Source organism: Bos indicus x Bos taurus, chromosome 17, assembly GCF_003369695.1.
Source record: "Bos indicus x Bos taurus breed Angus x Brahman F1 hybrid chromosome 17, Bos_hybrid_MaternalHap_v2.0, whole genome shotgun sequence".
Lineage (NCBI taxonomy): Eukaryota > Metazoa > Chordata > Mammalia > Artiodactyla > Bovidae > Bos > Bos indicus x Bos taurus.
In genome coordinates, this window is record NC_040092.1 from 42,831,615 (window position 1) to 42,854,462 (window position 22,848).

General features: G+C 38.3%; 2 protein-coding genes and 1 pseudogene across 2 annotated transcripts in view; 2 read left to right on the plus strand and 1 right to left on the minus strand.

The window, feature by feature from the left end:
* Positions 1–16,039, plus strand: part of SLC25A31 (solute carrier family 25 member 31) — a 28,632-nt gene extending 12,593 nt beyond the window's left edge. The window contains exons 3-6 of the mRNA XM_027567312.1: positions 6,398–6,515; positions 9,363–9,517; positions 10,971–11,096; positions 15,109–16,039. Coding sequence (XP_027423113.1) covers positions 6,398–6,515; positions 9,363–9,517; positions 10,971–11,096; positions 15,109–15,309 — 600 coding nt within the window. The 3' untranslated portion in view covers positions 15,310–16,039. The remainder of the gene's footprint in view (positions 1–6,397; positions 6,516–9,362; positions 9,518–10,970; positions 11,097–15,108) is intronic.
* On the minus strand, positions 6,899–8,339 carry LOC113875144 (annotated as a pseudogene).
* Positions 16,040–21,470: 5,431 nt separating the features above from the next.
* HSPA4L (heat shock protein family A (Hsp70) member 4 like) overlaps positions 21,471–22,848 on the plus strand; it is a 62,206-nt gene continuing 60,828 nt past the window's right edge. Inside the window, exon 1 of the mRNA XM_027567315.1 lies at positions 21,471–21,998. Within this exon, the coding sequence (XP_027423116.1) occupies positions 21,892–21,998 (107 nt within the window). The 5' untranslated portion in view covers positions 21,471–21,891. The remainder of the gene's footprint in view (positions 21,999–22,848) is intronic.

The following is a 22,848-nucleotide window of genomic DNA, read 5'->3' on the forward strand; positions in this document are numbered from 1 at the left end:
CATAGTAACCCTTTCCCCCACACCCCTATCTGCACCCCTTCCCTTTTCTCACTGGTAACCACTAGTTTGTTTTGTGTATCTGTGAATCTGCTTCTTATTTGTTTTATTCACTAGTTTGTTGTATTTTATAGATTCCACATAGAAGTGATATCATGAAGTGTATGTCTTTTTCTGACTTACTTCATTTAGCATAATACCATCAGAGTCTGTCCATGTTGCTCAAATAGAAATTTTTCTTGCTTTTTTATAGCTCAGTAGTATTCCATTTTATATATATAACATCTTCTTTATCCATTCATCTGTTGATGGACACTTGGATTGATTACATACCTTTACAACCTTGGCAGTTACAAATAATGCTGCTATGAACATTGGGGTGCCTGTATCTTTTTGAGTTGTGTTTTGTATTTTTTGGACATATACCCAGGAGTGGAATTGCTGGATCATATGGTAGTTCTGTTTTTAGAAAAAGCAGGTAATTATATTTTAATGTCTCTAAAATTTTCTAAGAAGTAGTTGGATTTGTCTTACCTGAGGTATTTTTTTCCAATTAGAGCATGGTTGATTTACAATATTGTGTTAATTTCTGCTGTATAGCAAAGTGAGGCAGTTCATTTCAGTTCAGTTCAGTCGCTCAGTCACGTCCAATTCTTTGTGACCCCATGAATTGCAGCACGCCAGGCCTCCCTGTCTATCACTAACTCCCGGAGTTCACTCAAACTCACATCCATTGAGTCGGTGATGCCATCCAGCCATCTCATCCTCTGTCGTCCCCTTCTCCTCCTGCCCCCAATCCCTCCCAGCATCGGTCTTTTCCAGTGAGTCAACTCTTCGCATGAGGTGGCCAAAGTATTGGAGTTGTATAGCAAAGTGAAGCAGTTAGACATGTATATATACGTTCTTTTTAATATACTTTTCCAGTATGGCTTATCATAGGATATTGACTATAGTTTCCTATGCTATACAGTAGAACCTTGTTTATCCATCATATATATAGTATTTTATTTCTGCTAACCCAACGCCCCCCTCCTTCCCTCCCTCACCCCACCATACCCCTTGGCAACCACAAGTCTATTCTCTATGTCTGTGAGTCTACTTCTGTTTTGTAGATAGGTCCATTTCTTTTATATTTTAGATTTCACATATAAGTGATACCGTATTTCTTTCTGATTTACTTCACTTACTGTGATAATCTCTGGTTAATCCATGTTGCTGCAAATGGTGTTATTTCATTCTTTTTTTATAGCTGTTATTTTCCATTGTATATGTACAACATCTTCTTTATCCATTAAAAATCTGTGGAGTTTTATTTGGGGAGGAGGTGCTTAAGTAGTGGAAAGAATAATAATTAAAGCATTAATAACTGTTAGCATATTATAATATGTATTAAGTCATAGAAATTACATATGGAAATTTAGAATTATATTAACTTTTACAAGTTTCTATAAACCTCTTAACACAAATTTAATAACTAAGGGATCTTGAGTTGGAACTTGTAATAGTTGGAACTTCTTTTGACTACGGACTTGTATCAGTCCAAGACTGTCTTCATGTTCAGTGATTCACTAGCCCTCAAAGAACTCAGAAAAGCTATTATACTCCTGGTTTATTGCAGCAAAAAGATGTAGGTTAAAAAAGCACATAGGACAAAATCTAAGAGAAACTAGGTGCAAGCTTCTGGGTGTCCTCTCCTAGTAGACTCAGCTGGACAGCACTTAGTTCTCCCAGCAATAAAGTGAGACAACATATATAATATACTGTCAGATAAGGTTGCTCACTTGAGCCGTGGTGGTCAGGTCTTTGTGGGAGGGGAGTCAGTTTCATAGGCATGTATAATAGACTCAGCTACTCAGTCTCCAGCTACAGCTGCCACCTACTCAAAAGGTCAAATTGATATAGTTTAGCCCAAAGCCCCAAGTATACAAAGGGGTGTTCACCATAAATCAATGTTAGTATAAACTATCTGGTATTGCCAAAGCTTCTGGCATATAAAGACAGTCTTACTAGATAGGATATTCCACGGGCTCAGAAAGTTTCCTCAAAGGAACCTTTGAGTTTGGTCAAGGAGGGAGATCTTTTCAGTATGTGCAGGGTTTGGGCAACACAAGCCTGCTGAATTAACCCTTTACTGAACATTTTCCACCCTATCTCCCCCAAAAGATAATTCCTGTAAAACTAAGCCAGATGGAGCAATTAACTCGAGAATTAACTAGAAAATTTATGTTACTAACATCTGGCCCTAACAGTGTAAATAACATGGCTCTAAAAGTTTCAGTTAACTCTGATCTCTGTTAAAACTCTGTAATAAATTTCAAATCAGTAGAGCTTGAGGTAAAAACATTTTTAGTATGCTTCTAAAGAATATGCTAACACTTTCCTGGTGGTCCAGTGGTTAAGACTCCATGCTTCCAATACAGGGGGCACAGGTTCAGTCACTGGTTGGGAAACTAAGATCCCACATGCTGCAAGGTGTGGCCAAAAGATAAGAAAAGAACAATAAAAAAGAAAGAACATGCAGTCTTATTTAGAATGTAAAGATATTCAGTCAAAAGTAATATGTAATATTTAAATATATATTATTTGTTAAATTTGGCTACTAATGACCCTTCTAATTCTGCCCTTAGACATCAAAATTTTCTCCTATCTCTGTTCCTGCCCTAAGAAAAGTGAAAAAAAAAAAAAACCCTGAAAATGAAAATTCAGTATTTTGGGTTTCTTATCTGGTTTTCAAAGAAACATAGAAGATAGAAAAAACAAGTCAGTGTATGTGATTTAAAAGTAGTTGGTCTACCACAGTAAATATCTCTACATGCTTCTTGGGCTGGCTGCACTGGTGACAGTACTAGCTGTTGGCAAGGATTCAGAGAAGCTGAATTTTACACTGCTAGTGGGAATGTAAAATGATCTTGCCGCTTTCAAGAGAATATGACAGTTTCTTACAAACTAAACATATGCTTATCATACAGTCCAACTCTTGGGCATTTATCCCAGAGAAAAAAAACCTCTGTTCACAAAAAAGCAAAGTATACAATGTTCATAGAAGATTGTTTCATAATAGACAAAAATTTGGGAATAACCCAGATGTCCCAGGTGAATGCTTAAACTGTGGTACATCACACCATAGAAGATCACTAAGCAATAAAGAGAAACACGTTTTAATAAAACAAGTATTGTCTGATCCTCTTGGGATCTAGAAAAGGCAAATTCATAGAGACAGTAGAATAGAGGTTCCCACGGGTAAGAGGGAGGGAGATTCTCTAATAGGTACAGAGTTTATGTTTGGCATAATGAAAAGTTCTAGAAATAGTAATGATGTTTATACAGTGTTGTCCTTAATGCCACTGAATTATACACTTAAAATGCCTAAACAGTAAGTTTTACCATATAGTTTTAAAAAAGAACAAACATGATACAAACAGCAACTTTGAATGCTAACTGAAAAGATACCAATCTCAAAAAATATTTGCTTTCTGATTTCATTTATTTACCATTATTGAAGTAAGAAAATTATAGAGATGGAAAACATAATAGTGGTTATCAGGAGAGAGGGAGGTGGCTATAAAGAGGTCCATAAATGGAGGATCTTTATCATGGAACTGTCCACTGTGATAATTGGTGGTCATATGAATCTGCACATATGGTAAAATGGCATAGAACTAAATACACACACTGATGAGTGTGTAAAACTTGTGAAATCTGAATAAGGTGGATTTCCATCAATGTTAATTTCCTCTACTATAGTTATGCTGGGCTTCGGTGGCTCAGTGGGCAAAGAATCCTCCCGCAATGCAGGAGTCACAGGAGACTTGGGTTTGATCCCTGGGTTGGGAAGATCCCCTGGAAGAGAGCATGGCTACCCACTCCGGTATTCTTGCCTGGAGAGTCCCATGGACAGAGGATGGCAGGTTACATGCAGTCTGTAGGGTCATAAAGAGTCGAACACGACTGAACCACTGAGCATGCACACATGTAATTATGCTAGATATTATCTTTGGGGAAAATTGCTTGAAAAGTTTATAGACTTCATATGTACTAGGATGCATGTTAATCTGCTATTATGTCAGAGTAAAAGGTTTTTAAAAAATAACCATGGTAGGGAGGTGTGTGCCTACTATATACTCTTTCACTGAACTTTTACCTTGCCCTTTGAGGTAGTTATTTTTACCTCAAACGTACAGATAGGAAAACAAGACAGAGCTTAAAGCATTTGCCCTAGTCATTTGTTCATGTCTTTCTAATTCCCAAATTCAGTTCTTTCTACCATACTCTTACTCCTCTTTCAGCTGAGGTGACTAAACTAGATGAGTGTTAGCTGAACCTGGGCATAAAATACGTCTCTGCTGCTCCTAAGCAGCTACCAGCACAGCCCTCATCGGAGACTAGAGCTTCCTGCTCTCTTCCATGCCCACACAAACTGTTAGAAAGAACTTTGGTCCCAGGTATTTGTGCTTGGAGGCAGTTTATCATCTATTTGTCAACAGTTGAAAATGAATAGGATTATTTTCCTCCAAACCCCCTAAACCCTCTTATTCTCCTTTCCTGATTGCTTTCACTCCCTCTCCGTTTATAGTTTGGTGGTGGTGCTCAGTTGTGTCCGACTCTTTGCTACCCCGTGGACTGTAACCTACCAGGCTCCTCTGTCCATGTGATTTTCTAGGCAAGAATACTGGAGTGGGTTGCCATTTCCTTCTTCAGGGGATCTTCCCGACCCAGGGATTGAACCCACGTCTCTTTCATCTCCTACATTGGCAGGCAGATTCTTTACCACTGCACCACCTGGGAAGCCCTCTTTTACAGTATAGTAATATCTGAAATTACAAACTTAAAAAACAACTTCTGGGTCTGTGTTATTTTCAAGCTTAATTGTGGAGGGACAGACTTTATCTGTTATGGAAACACTTGCAGAATTATCATTCAGCATGGAGTCTTCTTGTCTCCTTCCTCCTTCCATCCTCCTTAACCTTTCCTGCCTTCCTTCCCCTAGTAGTTTGGCCATACCATTTATACATTTTGTGCTTGCCTGCATTGCTTTCTCATTGGCCCCACTTTCACTATCAGAGGGGTCCCTGTTTGAATAGTAAATTATGTAAATTATACAATCATTCACCCAGAAAGTTATAGATCTGTTTTCTTTCTCTTATCTAGGAAGAAAGTAGAATGTTAAATTGAACTTAAGATGCACTTTATAAATCTTTGTGCTGCGTAGCCTATTTAATTTGGCCTATTTGCTTGTAAGAAGCAGAGAAATTACTTCAAGAAAAAGACATATTTACTGCAGTGGAATTTGAACCACAGGCAGCTGTAGGGATCAAACTATATACTCTTTATCTTTGTCTCCCAGGTCATTTAGTCTATCTCTGTCTGTAATGATCTGGTATTTTGTGTGTATCTATTTGCTCTGCATTTTCTCATTATTGCCCATCTTTTTTACTTCCCTACATTTTATTTCTTTTAAGTTCAGTGTTAATATCATAGTGATTCCTACTAACCTTTCAAGTGGTGGTGGGGTTCTTTACCTGAGATCCATGCAAACTTGAGGAATAACTTAAACTTTTACAATAAAACTGTGTTTATATATGTGAGATTTTTATTGGGAAAGTATCTGTAGCTTTCAACAGTCTCAAAGTAGACTGAAACCTAAAAACATTATTTAATGTTTTTTCCTTTTCTGTCCCTACTACTAACTGGCCTAGAATTTCTAGATTCACATTTCTAAGATTTAAACTGTGGCCTAGCTCCTCTTTTTCTGCCAGGTTACATGTCATCTTACAAACTATGGATTAGCTATCTTCTGGTCTCATTATCTCTATGTGATTATGAAACATGGCTATCTGTACAGTAGAACTTATGAGTTTCACGTTAAAAGGTACTGTGGGAGTCCAAGTACCCTTCATTAAACAAATATTTATTGAATGCATTACTCTTACTCTGGACAAGGCCCCATGACTTGCTTTGTGAAATAAACAAATGAATTAAGAATTAAGGCCTCGAAAAATGTAGACAACCTAAATGTCCATGCAACTGATATGGATGAGGCCTCCACAGATACCTAACATTTTAGTAATAAAAAGATATATTATTAATAAAAAGCTTTATACAGTCTAAAGAGTGGAGTATCTTATGTGGCTTCTTGTGCTAATCTGGGCCACTTTTGCTGGAGGATATTAAAATATCTTGGAATTTCAATATATCAGCATCTAGCCTGTATCTCCTAGACTGCCTGGTAAGAAACAAAGCCTGCGTGGACATGAAGTATTTTGGTTGATAATACATGCTTATTTTAGGTGTTTATTTTATAAAAGCATCTTGTAAATCTGGCTTTTTAACCTTATAAAAATAAAGGATTTTTAAAAATCAGATTCTATAGTTTAATAACTACTTTTTAATTATGTTTCAGTTCTGGAGGTGGTTTTTGGCAAACCTGGCTTCTGGTGGAGCTGCTGGGGCAACATCCTTATGTGTAGTTTACCCACTAGATTTTGCCCGAACCCGATTAGGTGCTGATATTGGAAAAGGTACGGGATTATTAGAAATGCTAACTCTTCCTTCTTTGTGGTTTTGAACACTGTATTATTTATCATAGTTATGCTTTAACAGTAGTGTTGTATTCAACCTAAAAATTTTATTCTCAACCAAATGGTAAAGTCCATAGAGCCTAAAGATTACTACTTTTTTTCTTTTCTTTTAAACTAGGGAAAGGAAGGCCAACACTATAGTAACAAAAAAGTAAGCCACAAAGAGCACTTTAACTTCTGGTTTGTTTCTGTTTTTGTTATTTAGAGAGCCATCCCCTAGATCCCTTCATGCACTTATTTACCTGTCTTGACTGTGGCCCCTTTCTAGGTTACATGTATAACTCTCACCTTAGATTCCCTTTTCCTCTGTCCTTACTTATTTATCACATCTTTCTGTGTTTCTTCACACCCTTGTTTTGGTAGATGTATTTTTTGATAGCTTTCTAAGGAGGGTGGATAGGAGATAAAGTGAGATCTTGGCTATCTGAAAATGTCTGTTTCACTCTTTTAATATTGGGCCATATGTAAAATTCTGGAATTAAAATCATTTTCTTTCACAATTTTGAAAGCATTACTCTGGAGTCTAGTTTCTAATACTGCTCTTAAGAAATCATTTTCTTACTGCTGATCCTTCTGTATATGACTTTTCTTTCTTGTTTTTCTGGCTTCATTCATTATATTTTTCTCATATAAAACTATCTGGTGGCTATGTGGAGGCTGGGTCCTCTGCACAGAAACTGTAGTATGAGTCTTTACGAGATGGTCAGAGAAGTCCTGATACTGAGACTTGGCGAACAACATCTCTTTCTAGAGATCAGGAGTAAGATAACTGTAGGTCTTGGAAATGGCATCAGAAGTGGCCCTGGCAACATTGCCCAAGGTTCCGGGGCAGCCCCTGGCAGAGGTGCAGCAGTCGTCAGTTCCAGCCATCAGCAGCAGCTTCCTGGGCACAGAGGCTAGGACAGTGCCAGTGCTCCTGAGGACTGGGATGAGGCGCACCAGCACGGAGCCACAGCAGCGGCCTGTCACCTTATAAGAGACAGTGTGGGGCTTGCTGTTCTTGTCTCTCCAGGAGCCTCACAGCACAGAGACGATGGAGAGCTTGGCCAGAATGGTGGCCCCATGAATGGCAGTGGCTACCTCCTTAAGCACTTGACACCCAAATTGACATGTCTCTTGCAATCCCCAGTGGTGGCAAGATGTCTTGACCCTGGTCGACTGGCCAGGACAGGTCTGCTTTTGCCTAGGCATAATCTTTAAAACCTTTCTCTTAAGGGATGCCCCAGGAAAAAGTCAATGATCTCAAAAGTCAATGATCTCAGATAGCCTGATGGGCAAAAAGAAGAGATAGATCTCCTTCAGGGACTTGATTTTCATGTCCTTGACCAGGTGGTCCAGCTTGGTGATGCCCTTGGCTTTGCCTCTGCAAGCTCTGCAACCTCAGCCCTGGACACCAGTGCCGCTGCCAAAGCCTCCACAGAAGCCACCAGGCCCTCCCACTCCAGGGCCTCCAGGCCCCCCCTACAGTGCATTCATCATCCATTTGGTGTTTTTTTCTTTTTAATTACCTTATATCCCTGATGATTTGACATTCACAATGATGTATCTTTGTGTGTCTTTTTCAGTAATTGTGAAGGTTGGCCCCATGTGACTCCAGCACAAATTGGAGCCTTACCACAACAGTACTTAATTCCTTTAATTTTAAATTTCTGTGATTATTGGAGACATGTAGTTCTCTTTTCAACAGTATCTCCCTCTGCAAGAAAGGTTTCAACTTTCTCTGCTCACTCTGAGTGAGTTACCACTCTTCCACCTCCTTTCCATCTTGCCAAAATTTGTGAACTTTATTCTTGTCATGTACTCTTTTTTGCTTTAAACCTGTTTTTCCCTTATTATTATTTTAATAGAATTTCTCAAGGAAGCAGAGATTCATTCAACAAGTATTATTTGGTGCCTCCAGTAAAGTAGGTCCTGCTTGAGAAACACCATATTAATCATGGAGCTCATGGTTCATGTACCTTACAGTCTAGTGGAGATTATAGTAATAAAAAAAGGAAAAAATGACTAAAATCTACTGTCACTTAGCAATAAATGCTAGGAAAAAAAATTTAGGAGAAGAGAATGATGTCAATTTTAGATAAATGATCAGAGAAAAGGCCTCAGAAGGGATGACAGTTTGGACAAAGATGAGAAGTTTGATCTATCATGTTTAACTGGCAGTCCAGATTTTCTTGTTAAGAAAATGAAAATAACATGCATCCTGGTTTAATTTCAATTCTATAGTTTTGTTTTCTCTCAAAATTGGAAGAACCTTATTTTGAAACATTGTATTCTATATATAATTCTAAAATGTTATCAAAGATTTCTAGGTCAAGGGAAAATTAAAAACAAAACCCATCAAACACTAGAAATATATGACACCGCATCTAAAATATTAATAATCCTTAAAGTTACTAGTTTTTAGCTTTTCCTTTTTGTTTTATCTGTCCTTTTGCTCTTCAACTGAAGCAAGTTGTAGACGTTTTTAATGCCTAAGTATTTTCTGAATGCTAACTAGTAACTTTATTGAATGGTAATTTTATTGAAATGTTTTAAGCCAGTCAGATTGCTTGAATTAGATTGTTTATATAAGAGATTAATATTTGCAGTTAAAATATCTTGATACTACTTGACATCTTAATTATTAAATGAATGGGAAGGTTTCGATTTGTGCCTTGTTTGTTAGAAAGATTTCTAAGTGTTAGTACCAGGTAATTTAAATCTGTAAAATGTTTAATTAATTTACTTTGATTAAAGTGTTTATCTGATTATAATGTTGCTAATAAATTTTAAATGGCTGTATTTTAGGTCCTGAAGAGCGACAGTTCAAGGGTTTAGGTGACTGTATTATGAAAATAGCAAAATCAGATGGAATTGTTGGTTTATACCAAGGGTTTGGTGTTTCAGTTCAAGGCATCATTGTGTACCGAGCTTCTTATTTTGGAGCTTATGACACAGTTAAGGTAATTTGATACTTTAGTATATGTTAAAAAAATTGTTTCTTTTTGTTGTTCTAATTAGTAATATGTTCAGCAAGTATGTTTACTTTAATTATAGAAATCAAAATGATGACATAAGAGACATTATAGCATTCTGTTTAATCATGACTTTGCCATAACCTAATTAAATTATAACTCCATTATGAACCTGAATTTGGATATAAAGCATAGACATAAAGTGTTTGTGCTGCTTGGACTGGAAGACTCAAATAGAAAACATGCTAATTAGATTTATATCATAATTGAATATTTGGTATATAGGTAGGCATCTTCTAACAGTTATTTTCTAATTTTACATTCATTTTGTTATCACTTTTTTACATGCATATTGTCAGCTTACTATCATCATTGGAAAACAGGCAAGGCATAATAGTTAAATATGATAAATATGCTACTATAGCTCAGTAATCTGTTGGGTATTATTAAATTTTGTATTGTTCTCCAGGTTCTGCTATTTGCCTTTTCATTTCAGATGTTAGTAGTGCTTCCGTAAGGTAGGAAACAGAGATAGTAATAATGGCTGCCATTTTTTGATCTGTTACTTAGTTTCAAGAACCTTGTTAAGGACTTTATATCCAAACACTATGAGAGCTTTTAATATATCCCATTTTAAAAATAAATAATCTAGAAATGGCCAAGTAATTTATGTGGCAAGCACAGATCCCATGTTCTTAATCACTATATCATAATGCTTCTAAAAAGAAGCAATGAAATTAATATCAGTATTATTTACTATTAAGATTAAAACCTGAGGGAAATTTTATGATGGTGTCATATATTATCTCTGCTCTCCCTGTTCAGTACAACTGTAGTTGAATGTCATTTTTATTACAGTCTGGACATATTGCTTTTAGTTAGTAGTGTATTTTTTAGACAGACAGATTAATGGAAATTACAGGATATTATATACGTTTATTTAATCGTAGAAAAATTTATGTTCACTCTCCCTCTGCTTTTCTCTATTATAAGCCGTAGTAGTTGTAAAATTTAGAAATGTGTCTTCACTAGCTTAGAGCTTTAAAGCTTATCAAATGTCATCTGTCAATAGTAATAGGCATTCTTTCATCCTGATTCCAACTCTATGAGGAAGAACAATGGAAGAACTTTTTTGGTCACTGGCTGCCATCTCCTCTCGTTTTCAGTGCTATTAATAACAAATCTCCTATAATTGCAGATATACTATTCTTTTTCAAATAAACTTTAAAAATATAGCCATGTGTGGGGTTCTCCTTTCTTATTGATCTCCTGCTATTATTTTAATCTTTCCATACTAAATCCAACTTTTTTATTGCATTTTAAATATAATTGAGCCCTCTTTCATATATATATATATATATATATATGAATTTTCCTTTGACTTAATAATTTAAGGTATTTTGGAAATTTAGATGGTTATTTGATAATTTTTCTTTTCTAGGGCTTATTACCAAAACCAAAGGAGACACCTTTTCTTGTCTCCTTTTTCATTGCTCAAGTTGTGACTACGTGCTCTGGAATACTCTCTTATCCCTTTGACACAGTTAGAAGACGTATGATGATGCAGGTATTTTATATTATTTGTAAGCTTAATTGAGTTTTCTAATCTCTCTGATATTCAAGTGTAATTTAGAGACATTTGACTAAAAGACATAGGCCCTTCATTTTATTACTAAAATTAATACATGATATGTTTTGTTTTGATTCCTGTCATAAGCAGTGAGTCATCATCCAGCAAAGTTTCTTCCATGTCTGCTATCAGAACAGCAATGTCTTTCTCTCCTGCAGTGTATATTACTGTTTGGAGAGTGGAGGGGCATGGCAGGGATTAGATGAGAATGTGTCTGTCTTAACTGAATATTAGATTAAGTAGAATAAGCCCAGTCACAGGCCACTGACATATGTAATCATTTGTTGTAGTATATTTTAGTAAAAGTAAATAATTTTAACTCCAAGGAGGAAAACATATTTATTATGATGTATATCCTAAATGTAAATCCCCAGACCAAAATTTTGATACTGTTGATCTCCATTGCTGATACTTATTATATTCATTCCTTTAGCAAATAAGTGAGTGACTATTCACCAAGCTCTAGTGAAACAAATGGGCTTCCCTGGTAGCTTAGTCAGTAAAGAATCTGCCTGCAGTGCAGGAGACCCAGGTTTGACCCCTTGGTCGGGAACATCACCTAGAGAAGAAAATGGCAAATCCAGTATCCTTGCCTGGAAAATCCCTGGTGGGCTGCAGTCTATGGAGTTGCAAAGAGTTGGGCACGACTGAGTGACTGACACTTTCAGTGACACAAATAAAATAAGGCAGAACCTGCACCCAAACTCATAGCATACTATTGAAAGCATACTATTAATGGTTTAAATAGAAATGTGCATAAGTTCCAGGAATGCAGTAGGAGAGGGGTACTCATGTGCTTAAAAGTGATCAGATATGGCCTCTTAAAGAGCTAAATCTCAGAAAAGAGGCTTTTTCTCAAGATAGTGAGAGAACATTCTCAGCAGAGGGGAAAAAACATTCCTAAAGGTATGGCTTAAAAAGTATTTCAGTATAACCCATATATGATAGCTTTCATAAGGGCAAGTGAAAATAATGAAGCCAGCAAAGCTGTGTTTATTATGTGGCAGAACTGTCCTCAGTATTTTACACTTTAACTCATTTATTCTCAAACTAATACTGTGCAGTGTGGTTACTATCATTGTCCTCATTATCCTCTACAGGATGGTCTTGAAAGAACCCACTGGGCCACATGAAAGGGACCATCAGTCAGTTCAGTCGCTCAGTCATGTCCAACTCTTTGCAACCCCGTGGACTGCAGCACACCAGGCCTTCCTGTCCATCACCAACTTCTGGAGTTTACTCAAACTCATGTCCATTGAGTTGGTGATGCCATCCAACCATCTCATCCTCTGTTGTCCCCTTCTGCCTTCAGTCTTTCTGAGCATCAGGGTCTTTTCCAATTAGTCAGTTTTTTGCATCAGGTGGCCAGAGTATTGGAGTTTCAGCTTCAGCATCAGTCCTTCCAATAAATATTAAGGACTGATTTCTTTTAAGATGGACTAGTTGGATCTCCTTGAAAGGGTAAAGCATATCTAACCTATTTAACCTGTTGCTTCATATGGACTATCCTTAAAGTTGTTTCTTTTATATCTGTTTTCCTCTTGATCTATGTCTGCTACTGCTAAGTCACTTCAGTCGTGTCTGACTCTGTGTGACCCCATAGACGGCAGCCCACTAGGCTCCCCCGTCCCTGGGATTCTCCAGGCAAGAACACTGGAGTGGGTTGCCATTTCTTTCTCCAATGCATGAAAGTGAAAAGTGAAAGTGAAGTTGCTCAGTTGTGTCCGACCCTTCACGACCCCATGGACTGCAGCCTACCAGGCTCCTCCATCCATGGGGTTTTCCAGGCAAGAGTACTGGAGTGGGGTGCCATTGCCTTCTCCGTTATCTATATCTAGCTCTGGTTTAACTGAAAAACTTTTGAAAATAGAAAATTAATTTGTAAATTGAGTTAGGTAGATGTTTTGGTATTAATGTTAAATTGTCTGATTTTGATAACTACTTTGGGCATGTAGGGCAATATACTTATTCTTAGAAAATTCACATTGAAATGTTTAAGGGGCAACTGTAGCTGCAACTTACTGTCAAAATAATTCATAAAAAAATTGTGGGTGTGGATTTTTATGTGTACATTGTTATATATATAAAACATAGTACCACTGCCATAACAAAGTACCAAAAACTGGGTGGCTTAAACAACAGAGATTTATTTTCTAACAGTCTAGCAGGGTTGGTGTCTTCTGAAGGCCTCTCTTCTTGGCTTGTAGATGGCCTTCTCCCTGTCTTCTCATGGTCCTTTTTGTTCCTCTTCTTATGATCATTTTGGGTAAGGGCCCACTCTAATGAGTTCATTTAACTTTAATTATCTTTATAAAAACTCTGTCCAAATATAGTCACAGTCTGAGGTTCTTGGGTTAGGTCTTTAATATATGAATTTTGTGAGGACACAATTCGTGACAGTCGTCTTTAAATTTTGCATTTTGATTTTATAGCCCACAACTTTGTTAAGCCTTATTACAAATACTTATCAGTATGTATACCTTTTGAAGTTATTTTTTTTTACACAGTGATATAATCTGCAAATATACCACGTTTTTTCCCCCTTTCTTATCAATTCTTATGCCTTTTATTCCTTTTCTTGCCTTTCTGTACTGGTTGAGACCTCTGATTCAGTGTTATATTAAAGAAGTAATAACTGGCAACCTTGTTTTGTTCCTTGTCTTACAGGAAGTGCCTTCAGTGTTACAAAGTTTAATAATTAGCTGTGAATTTTTCAGTTATCCTTTATTATGTTACGATTGGTCCTTTCTGTTTTGGATTACAGTAATTTTTAATCATGAATGGTGGTCATTTTTTTTTCTATATTGAGATGGTCATATTATTTTCTCTTTTCATGTATTAATATATGTATTACATTAATCTATTTTCCACAGCTAAACCAACTTTTTATGCCTGGGATCAATCCAGCTTGGTTATGGTGTATTATATTTTGTACCCTTTGCTAGGTTTGATTTGCTGGGATTTGTTCAGGATTTTTGTATCCATTGTTTCTCTGACATAAGCTTGATATTTTTTTCCTTCTTGTATTATCCTAGTCTAACTTTGGTATCAGGCCTATGCAATCGTTATAAAATATGTTGGGGAGTCTCCCCACTTTTTCTCTTCTTTGGAATAGTTTCTGTGAGATTGGAACTAAATGTTCATTGACTAGTAGAACTCACATATAAAGCCATCTGGATATGTGGTTTTCTAATTTATGAGATTTTCAACAACTGATTGAATTTATGTAACAAATTTAGTATTATTCCAGTGTTTTTTCCTATTCTGTTGGTAAATTATACCTTTAAGGAAATTATTTATTCTGAGTTTTCAAAATAATTGTCATAAAAGTTGTTCATAGTATCATGTTGCTCTCTCTTAATCTCTGGGTCATCTGCAGTGATGTTACCTTTGCCACTTCTAATAATTTAAGAGCCTTTGCTTGTTTTTCCTGAAATAGTGTTTCTACACATTGGTCAAAGTATATCAAATAAGTTTTTATTTTTTATTCTTTCTGTTGCATTATTTCCTTTTTTTCTGGTGGTTCAAGTTACCACTCAGGCTACATCTTACAAATTTATTTGAGGCATTTTAGGGTTATAAGTAAGTTTTAAAAATTTTCTAAGATATGTTTTTCTTAACACCCAAATGCAATATATTTCTAGTTTTGTTTTTGTTTTTGTTGCTATTGATTTCTCACTTAATTATAGTGTGGTGAAATGATAAAATCATGTTATGTGATGCCATCTTTTAAAATTTGTTAAGCCTAATATTTGGCCATTTTTCAAGTATTCCTGAAAAAGTATGAGTATTCTCCAGTCAGTGGAGACAGTATTCAATATATGACTGTTAACTCAACAAACATACTTATTCAACACAGTATTAATTTAAATGTATCCTTGGTGCTACATAAAATCTGTCTTATGATAAAAGATACTAAGATAATGGCAAACTGTTTGTCTTTATATAGAGTGGTGAGGCTGAACGGCAATATAAAGGAACTTTAGACTGCTTTATGAAGATATACCAACAGGAAGGAATTGGTGCATTTTTTCGTGGTGCCTTCTCCAACATCCTTCGTGGTACAGGGGGTGCTTTGGTCTTGGTATTGTATGATAAAATTAAAGACCTCCTTAATATTGATATTGGAGGTAGTTCATCAGGCGATTAAATTGAGAAATGGATATGGTTAACTTCTTAGACATACAACTTACATAGCTGCCATTTGTGTACGTTTTGATAGTGTTACTACTGTCAGTAATTTCTTAAAGTGCTAATTCTGCAATAAAGCAAAGGCTTTTTTCAAGAATTTAAATACTAAAAAAGCAGATAAATGCAGTTTCTTTCCTGTTTAGATTCAAACTCACTTTAATGAGACATTTTACTTAAGTGGTACGTGTTATTTTTATTAGTTTAAAATCTTTTTCTTACTTTTGTGATAAGGTAAAATGTACAATGCTAAAATCTAAGAAATGAAAGTATCTTCTTTTAAAATTATATTATTTTAACTGTCTCCCTATCTTTTGAAATCATATGATATGACAAATATTTCTTAAAAGCTTATCAGGAGATGTCATCATGATATCTGTGGGCATAAGTAAGCTTTCTTCTACAGTATCTCTACTAAAGCAGCTCAGGTTATTACTATGTATAGTGTTTATGGTATCATAGTTTTTAATAAGCACAGATTCTATATCTGATTATAAAAAATGATAATGACTTTAATGACACTGTAAACCTGTAGTTGGAAAGTGAAAGATATAAAGATGGCATATATGCTAGCTTTTATCTTTAAGATAAATAAAATCTTGTTAAATGTGAATGTATCTTAGAACAAAAATTATCCCCTTGAAAATTAGTTTGTATACTTTGTATTGATGAAAATAAAAAAGTTTAAAACTGGCTATGCCTGAGCCTTATTTTCCTTGATGCTAACATTATTAATAAGCAGAGAGTAACCAAATTTTTATCAGAATTGGGAACTGGCTTAAAGACAGAAAGCAGAGTTTTCAGGGTTTTGTACAGGAGTCTGTTTGGTTTTTCAGAAATGTTATAGAAGATAGTACATTTGAAATCCCCAAGATTTTACAAGTTTTAGTGGGTAAAGGAATATTAAGCTAGTGGGAATAAACTGTAGAAAGATTTTATGAGGCAATGAGTGGGTAAAACCAAAACAGAGTGAGTGAACGTCCTGGTGCACAGGGCAAAGTATATTTCAAGGAAAATAATCCAAAGTATACTTTGTAGTCTATTGGGTGCTATCACTTGAGGAAAAAAGTTAACTCTTTTGAAAACGCTTAACATGATTTCTTGCAGAGGTCAACTTAACACAAAACGTAACACAAAAAGTTAAATAACAAGATACATGTTTTTGTTTCCTTCTATATTATCAGTAATTCTGTTTACTACAAAAAAGGAAGATTTAAGATGGACCAAAGCATTTAAAATTATAAAACAGTAACAGTGTCCCATACAAACATAAACTAAGAAAAGATAAAAGTTTTCAGCTTGTTCAGGGACATGCTTAGAAGCAAAAAGTCTTTAAAATCCTGAATGGCATCCATAGAGAGCAAACAGGAATTTAATTACTAAATCACCAGACCAAAAGTGTATTCTTTGAAGGCTGGAACATGTATATAGTTAGGACAAAAGAAAGTGAAATGTTACCTAGGGGACTGAAACAACATGCTGTGCCTACCAACCACATGACTCTACAATAAAGCTGAAAGGTTGGAAGGCGTTTTATTTAAAAGGAGAAACTAAGATAGGCACCAGACCATAATACATAGGGAGGATTGCCAACTACCTCAAAGCAATGACTAGGAAAAAGGAAAGTCATCTGTGAGAAATCAAAACCCCCAGGCTTGAGTCACAACAAAAAGTTCAGAATATATATGTAAACACTATCTGTGATACAGGAACTCCAACCTGAATAATTAAAACTGTTCTAGGACCAGTGAGACTTCCTCAGGGCTCTGACAGAAACAAATAACAAAACCTCTCTGGGACACTTCTGTGACCCAGGGCACACAAAATATCCCACAGAAAAAACAACCTTATTGCAGGTGAATTTATAGTGAAAACAAATCATACGAGGAAACAAGCACTCTGTGGAAGAGTTGGTAGGTATTATACAATCAGAATTAGCACCCCTAGAACTAAAAATGTGATAAAATACTCTAAAAGGCTCTAGACTTAGAATGTTTAAAATGATGAATAAAGTTTTAAAGGAAGCAAAATAATACAAATAGTGTAGTTAAAAGAAGAATAGGCAAGTCTGAAAGAACATCTAGAAATGAATGAAATGAAAAACATGACAAAAAGCTAAGAGTCATGTTTGAAAGAACATCTAGAAATGGTAGAGTGTTTGAAATTAAAAACATGATGAAAAGACCTAAGAGTCATAGAAGTTAAAGAGTCCCTACACATTCTAATAGATCCAGAAGACACTGAAAAGGGGTGAGAGGCAGTAATCAAAGGACAATGACTGAGACTTCTCCAGAACCTAAAAAGTTCATCCATCCTCAGGTTAATAAAAAAAATTCTGAGTAGATTTTGCCTAATAAAATCCATATTAGATGCATCCTAATGAAACTACAAAATAAAATGAAATAATGAGATAAAACTCGTAACTTGGAAAGGAACAATATTTAGACTCATCAATAATAATGGATGCTAAAAGATAAGGGACAGTTACTGTCAATCAAAAATTCTATTGGCAACCAAGTTATTATTCAAAAGGTAAATCAGAGATACCACAACATTGTAAAGCAATTATCCTCCAATACAAGAAAATTTTTTAAGTTAAAACATTTTTAGACAAAAATGTTCACCATTCAGAGACCTTTACTAAAACAATTACTGAAAGAAAACTGAACCCAGATGGAAAGAGGGATGCAAAAGCAGTGAAGTAAACATATTGGTAAACTTAGACAAACTCTGGCTATAAAAGACTTTTGGGTGGGAGAGGTAACATAACTTGGTAAATTGGGGGATAATCAGTGTTCTTGGGAACCTGCACACATTTTGGTTTCTTCCTCCTTAAAATGTTTCAGGGGCAGATCCCAATGTATACAAAACTATGTGTATTACTATAACTAGGTAGGTGAGTAAGTGAGTGAAGTCGCTCAGTTGTGTCTGACTCTTGGTGACCCCATGGACTGTAGCCCACCAGGCTCCTCCATCCATGGAATTTTCTAGGCAAGAGTACTGGAGTGGGTTGCCATTTCCTTCTCCAAACTAGGTAGGTACGTCTGCTTAATTCTGGAGCGCAGTAATTGCAAGTCAACAGACACATTTCTCTAGTATCAGTATTATCAGTAAAGCTGATAAGGAACCAAGAAAAGGGATTCAAATAATATTGAGAAAGTTGGACATATAGCTGTAGAAGGGATATTTTTTAATGAATAATCAAATTTATGCCAACAAACATGAAAACCTAGATGAAATGGTCACTTTTCAGTAAAAATATAAATATTGATACAAGAAATAGAAAACATAGACTATATCCCCTAAAGAAGCTTAAACCCATGGTCATAAATCTGCTTGTAAACTCCAGGTCAAAATGGTTTTCAGGCTTGTCTTTGCAAAACTTGACCAGAGAAAAGAAAAAGAGGAAACATTCTCAACTTCTTTAATTAAGCCAGTATAATCTTGATATTAGCAAGAAGAATAAAGGAAAATTAAACCTTACAGATATAAGCATTCTAAATAAAATAATCACAAGCTAAATCAAATGTATCTAAAACAGAACCATCATGGATGGCCTAACAGGTTTATCCTAGGAGTGCAGCAATTAGAAATCTATTCGGAAATATGAATTAGAAAATCTGTTCATATTATTCACCACATTAACTGATGAGAAAAAAAAAGATCATTTCAAAATATAGATGATGCATGGCATTTGTTAAATTTTAGTATCCACTTAGGAGAAACTGCTTAGCAAGGAAAAGAGGATAAATTCAGGTTCTGTAATGTCAACACGGATGTATTTAATGTTAAGTACAAAACAAGAATGCTTGCCATTACAGCTTGTATTCTTCATTGTACTACTGATAGGCAACATAAGAGAAAACAAGATTAAAAATGAAAAAGTATTAGTTATTTCCCAGCCCATATGGTTCTATATACAGAAAATCCAGGAATCTCTAGGAATACTAGAAGTTATAAGAATACAGAAGGATTGCTGGATACACTCACTGATCAATATACGTAACTCCACAAAATCCCTACATTGCAGCAACAGCAGCTGGGCATATCTACCATGTATTGGCCTTTTTGGTGCCAGGCACTGTGACTATGTTCACATTATACAATAATAACAACAGTCTTATAGTTACATGTATCTTCTTCATTTTAACAAGTTTTAAACCTAGGGCTTGGTAGTTAAGTAACTTGCCAGAGGTCCTACCACTAGTTAAGTTAGACCAAGCTGGGACCACAACCCAATTCTTGTGACCCACCAAACCTGTCATGCTTTCAGACAGGAGGTGGTCTCATTTCCTCCCAGAAATGATAAAGAATAATAATAGTAATCTCTTGCTCCTGACCCCAGTTGTTTCTTTTTTGCTCTTTTAAGTGTTTTTTAATAGGAAAATTATTCTCACACTCTCAAGTTGTACAGAGAGCAATGGAGAACTAAATGGTCCTAGGAGAATTTCAGGATATTCTAGAATAAATAGATGGTGGCAGGCCTAACAGGACGGGGGCTACAAGGGGAACTGAGAGTGGGTACACGCCAGGGGCCGCCCAGCAGCACTGGGGCCCGGGTTCTATTGCGAGCAGCAGCACCCAATCCCTGCCCTGCTCACGCACTGCCTGCTGGGAGACGCGGCCGTGACACCTGCCGCAGAGAGGACAGAGGATGGCGTCGTCGTCGGGAGTTACCATGTTTCCTGTGTGCTTGTGAGATGGAAGAGAGATGTAATTCTTTAATGAAGACAGATCGGAGCCAAAACATTGCTGAACATTATAGTACATCACAGTTTCCTCAGTACCGCCCTTGAAAATGGATTTCATGTTCCTCATAGCAACAGCAGCAGGAGCTATAGCCACCCTTGCTGCTGCTGCTATTGCAGCACTGATTGTGGTAAAAAGTCTCAGTTCTTTTAAGAAGTGGACAAATAAGGACAATGAGCCTATGAAAAAACCTCGTAAAAAAGTCTTTCTCATGATACCAACAAACGGGAAACAGGAAACACATGAAGAATCAAGCAAGAAGCAACAGGAATCACACAAGGAATTGGGCAAGAAAGAAAAGGAAATCCCGGAAGAATTGAATGACAGGGAACAGAACTATGAAGAACCGAATGACGAGGAATGGGAAACCGACGAAGAACTGAACGACGACCAACAGGACCACAAAGAACCAAATGACAAGGAACAGGAAACCCACAAAGAACTGAACAAGAAGGAAGAAAACACTCAGGAAGAATTGAATGAAAAGGAACAGGGCAGCCAAACTTTGTAAGTGTTAACTATAACTTGGTTAAATTTCAGACACCACTACTTATCCTGATCAAAAGAAGAAAGCCACTTGAACTACTGGAGGCTTCTTCTCTGGGGACCAAAGGGTGGCGGCTATGCACAGGCTTGCCTGGTGTCACAGGACACACACACTTAATATTACTGTCCTGTAAAACTGGTTTTCAGAGGTAAGTAAGGGTTAGTGGAGGAGGCTGCTCCTTTTAGGATAAAGTGAGGGAAGTTATACCAAGGGAGAGTTGCATGCGTGTTGTTTCTTGACATTTTTTTTTTTTTTTTTTTTTTGGTGTTTCAAGCCCTTGTTAGGCTGGGGTAAACTGTTCAGTCGGCTTTCACACAACATAGGACCCCTTTCCCTCGGGATCCGCGCGCCCCTGGGGAAGAGGCGAGGCGAGGCCACCGGCGGCCGCACAATGGGCGCCACCTCACAGAGCTGGGCGCGGCGGGCGGGCGGCGGGGCCGCGCGGCGGGACTGCAAGCGCGCTGGCTGGCAGCACATGGGCCCCTCGGGGCGGCGAGGCCGTCGGGTAGGTGCTGGTGTTGCGGGCGGGCCCCTCGGAGGAAAAGACCGAGGCGGCGGCGCCGAGCCAGCAACCGCCAGGCTGCGCGCCCGACGCCGGGCAGGCCCGGGTAGTGCCCTGCGGCTGCAGCACGCCGATGCCCAGTTGCCAAAACAACCCAAAGGGGTTCTTCCAAACACGTGGGCAAACCTCTGGCCGGGCCGGGGCTCGCACCTCGTCCAGCCGCAGTGCGCCCTGAAGCCGCGCGGTGGCGAGCCAACCGGCTCCGCTTCCCCTCCTCCTCTCCTGCCTGATCCTCCCCGCTCCCCCTTCTCCTCCCTCCCACTCCTGCTGGCTTAGCCGCCTCCATTTTCCAGATCTTTCTCGAACCCGCAGCTCCTCGGGCAGCCGTTGCCCGAGCGCTGACGGAAGAGGCCGAAGTCAGGGCCAGGAGCAGCCTCGGGCACGAAGGGGCAGCTCGCGCGCCGCCCGGGCGGCTGAGCGCGCAGGCGCAGACCCCAGTAACTGCCGGTTGGAGGCTGCCGAACCGCAGTGGAGAGAGACCTGGGCGGCGAAGGCTGCGGCGCGGGCGGCTTTCCCTTCCTCCAAGGTTCCCCGACGCGCTGCCCTAGATTTAATGCGCAGCGACTTGGGGTCATCTCTCCTTTGCTTCTCGTAGGAGTCGTAGTTCCAGGAGCAACAGCCCAGAAAAGGACGCGGTCCCCGCACCGAGGGCTTCTGCACCATCACCCCTACCTTTAGGCGGCGGGATGTCTGTGGTCGGCATTGACCTCGGCTTTCTCAACTGCTACATTGCAGTAGCGAGGAGTGGCGGCATCGAAACCATCGCCAATGAGTACAGCGACAGGTGTACGCCGTAAGTGCCCGGTCTGGTGGTAATCCTGGGAAACGTTTCCTCCCGACCCTCGCATTTGTCCCGCCTGCTGGTTTCTTCTGATGCGCCGAACTCTGAGATGACAGGTGCAGCCCATCAATTGCAGTCCGCGGGGTGGCGGGCCCAGGTGGGAGTCGGACTACCTCGCTCCGCAAAGCTTCTTTTCCTTCAAGGACAAGGGACTTAACTCGGATAGTTGGCGCATCTGTGTACCCACGCACCCCCCCTCACCGCCTCCCCACCCCTCAGCCCCCGCGCGCGCCCACCACCACGCCTCGGTCCCCCGGCGGCCCTGCTTTAGTTTTCAGGAAAAGGATTGGTGCGGGACCACCACGACGTTCTGAACATTAGAAAAAGATCTTTAGTTCCCCCCTCGCCTGGCTTGTTTGGGATTATTGGCCGAGGGCAGGCATCCGCGCTCGCTCAGTAAAAAAATTCTTTATTGTTTCTCCCCTTCCTCCTTTGCCCATCTGTCAACGCCACAGCTTTCTCTCAGAAAAGTAAGAAATGAAAGCTTAGAATGCAAATGTCAGAATATGAGTTGCAGGTTCATCTGGCCCAGAAGGGCTTCTTTTGTTTGTTTTTTAAAAGAAGGGATTTTACCTCAGTGTCCTTGAGAATTGGGGGTAATCGGACGGGTTTCCAGGGGCGTAGGTTAGTGGTGCATTAATAGGGAGAGAATCAGGGATGGGAGTCATTGCCCACGTGTCGGTAATGTTCATCCATTAAAGGAAAGTAGTGGAGTTAGAACCTGTCGAAAGGGTATTTCTACAGAATGAATTGTTGGAGAGTCAGAGGCATCTGTCCTGTATAAACATGATTGTGAAGTGAT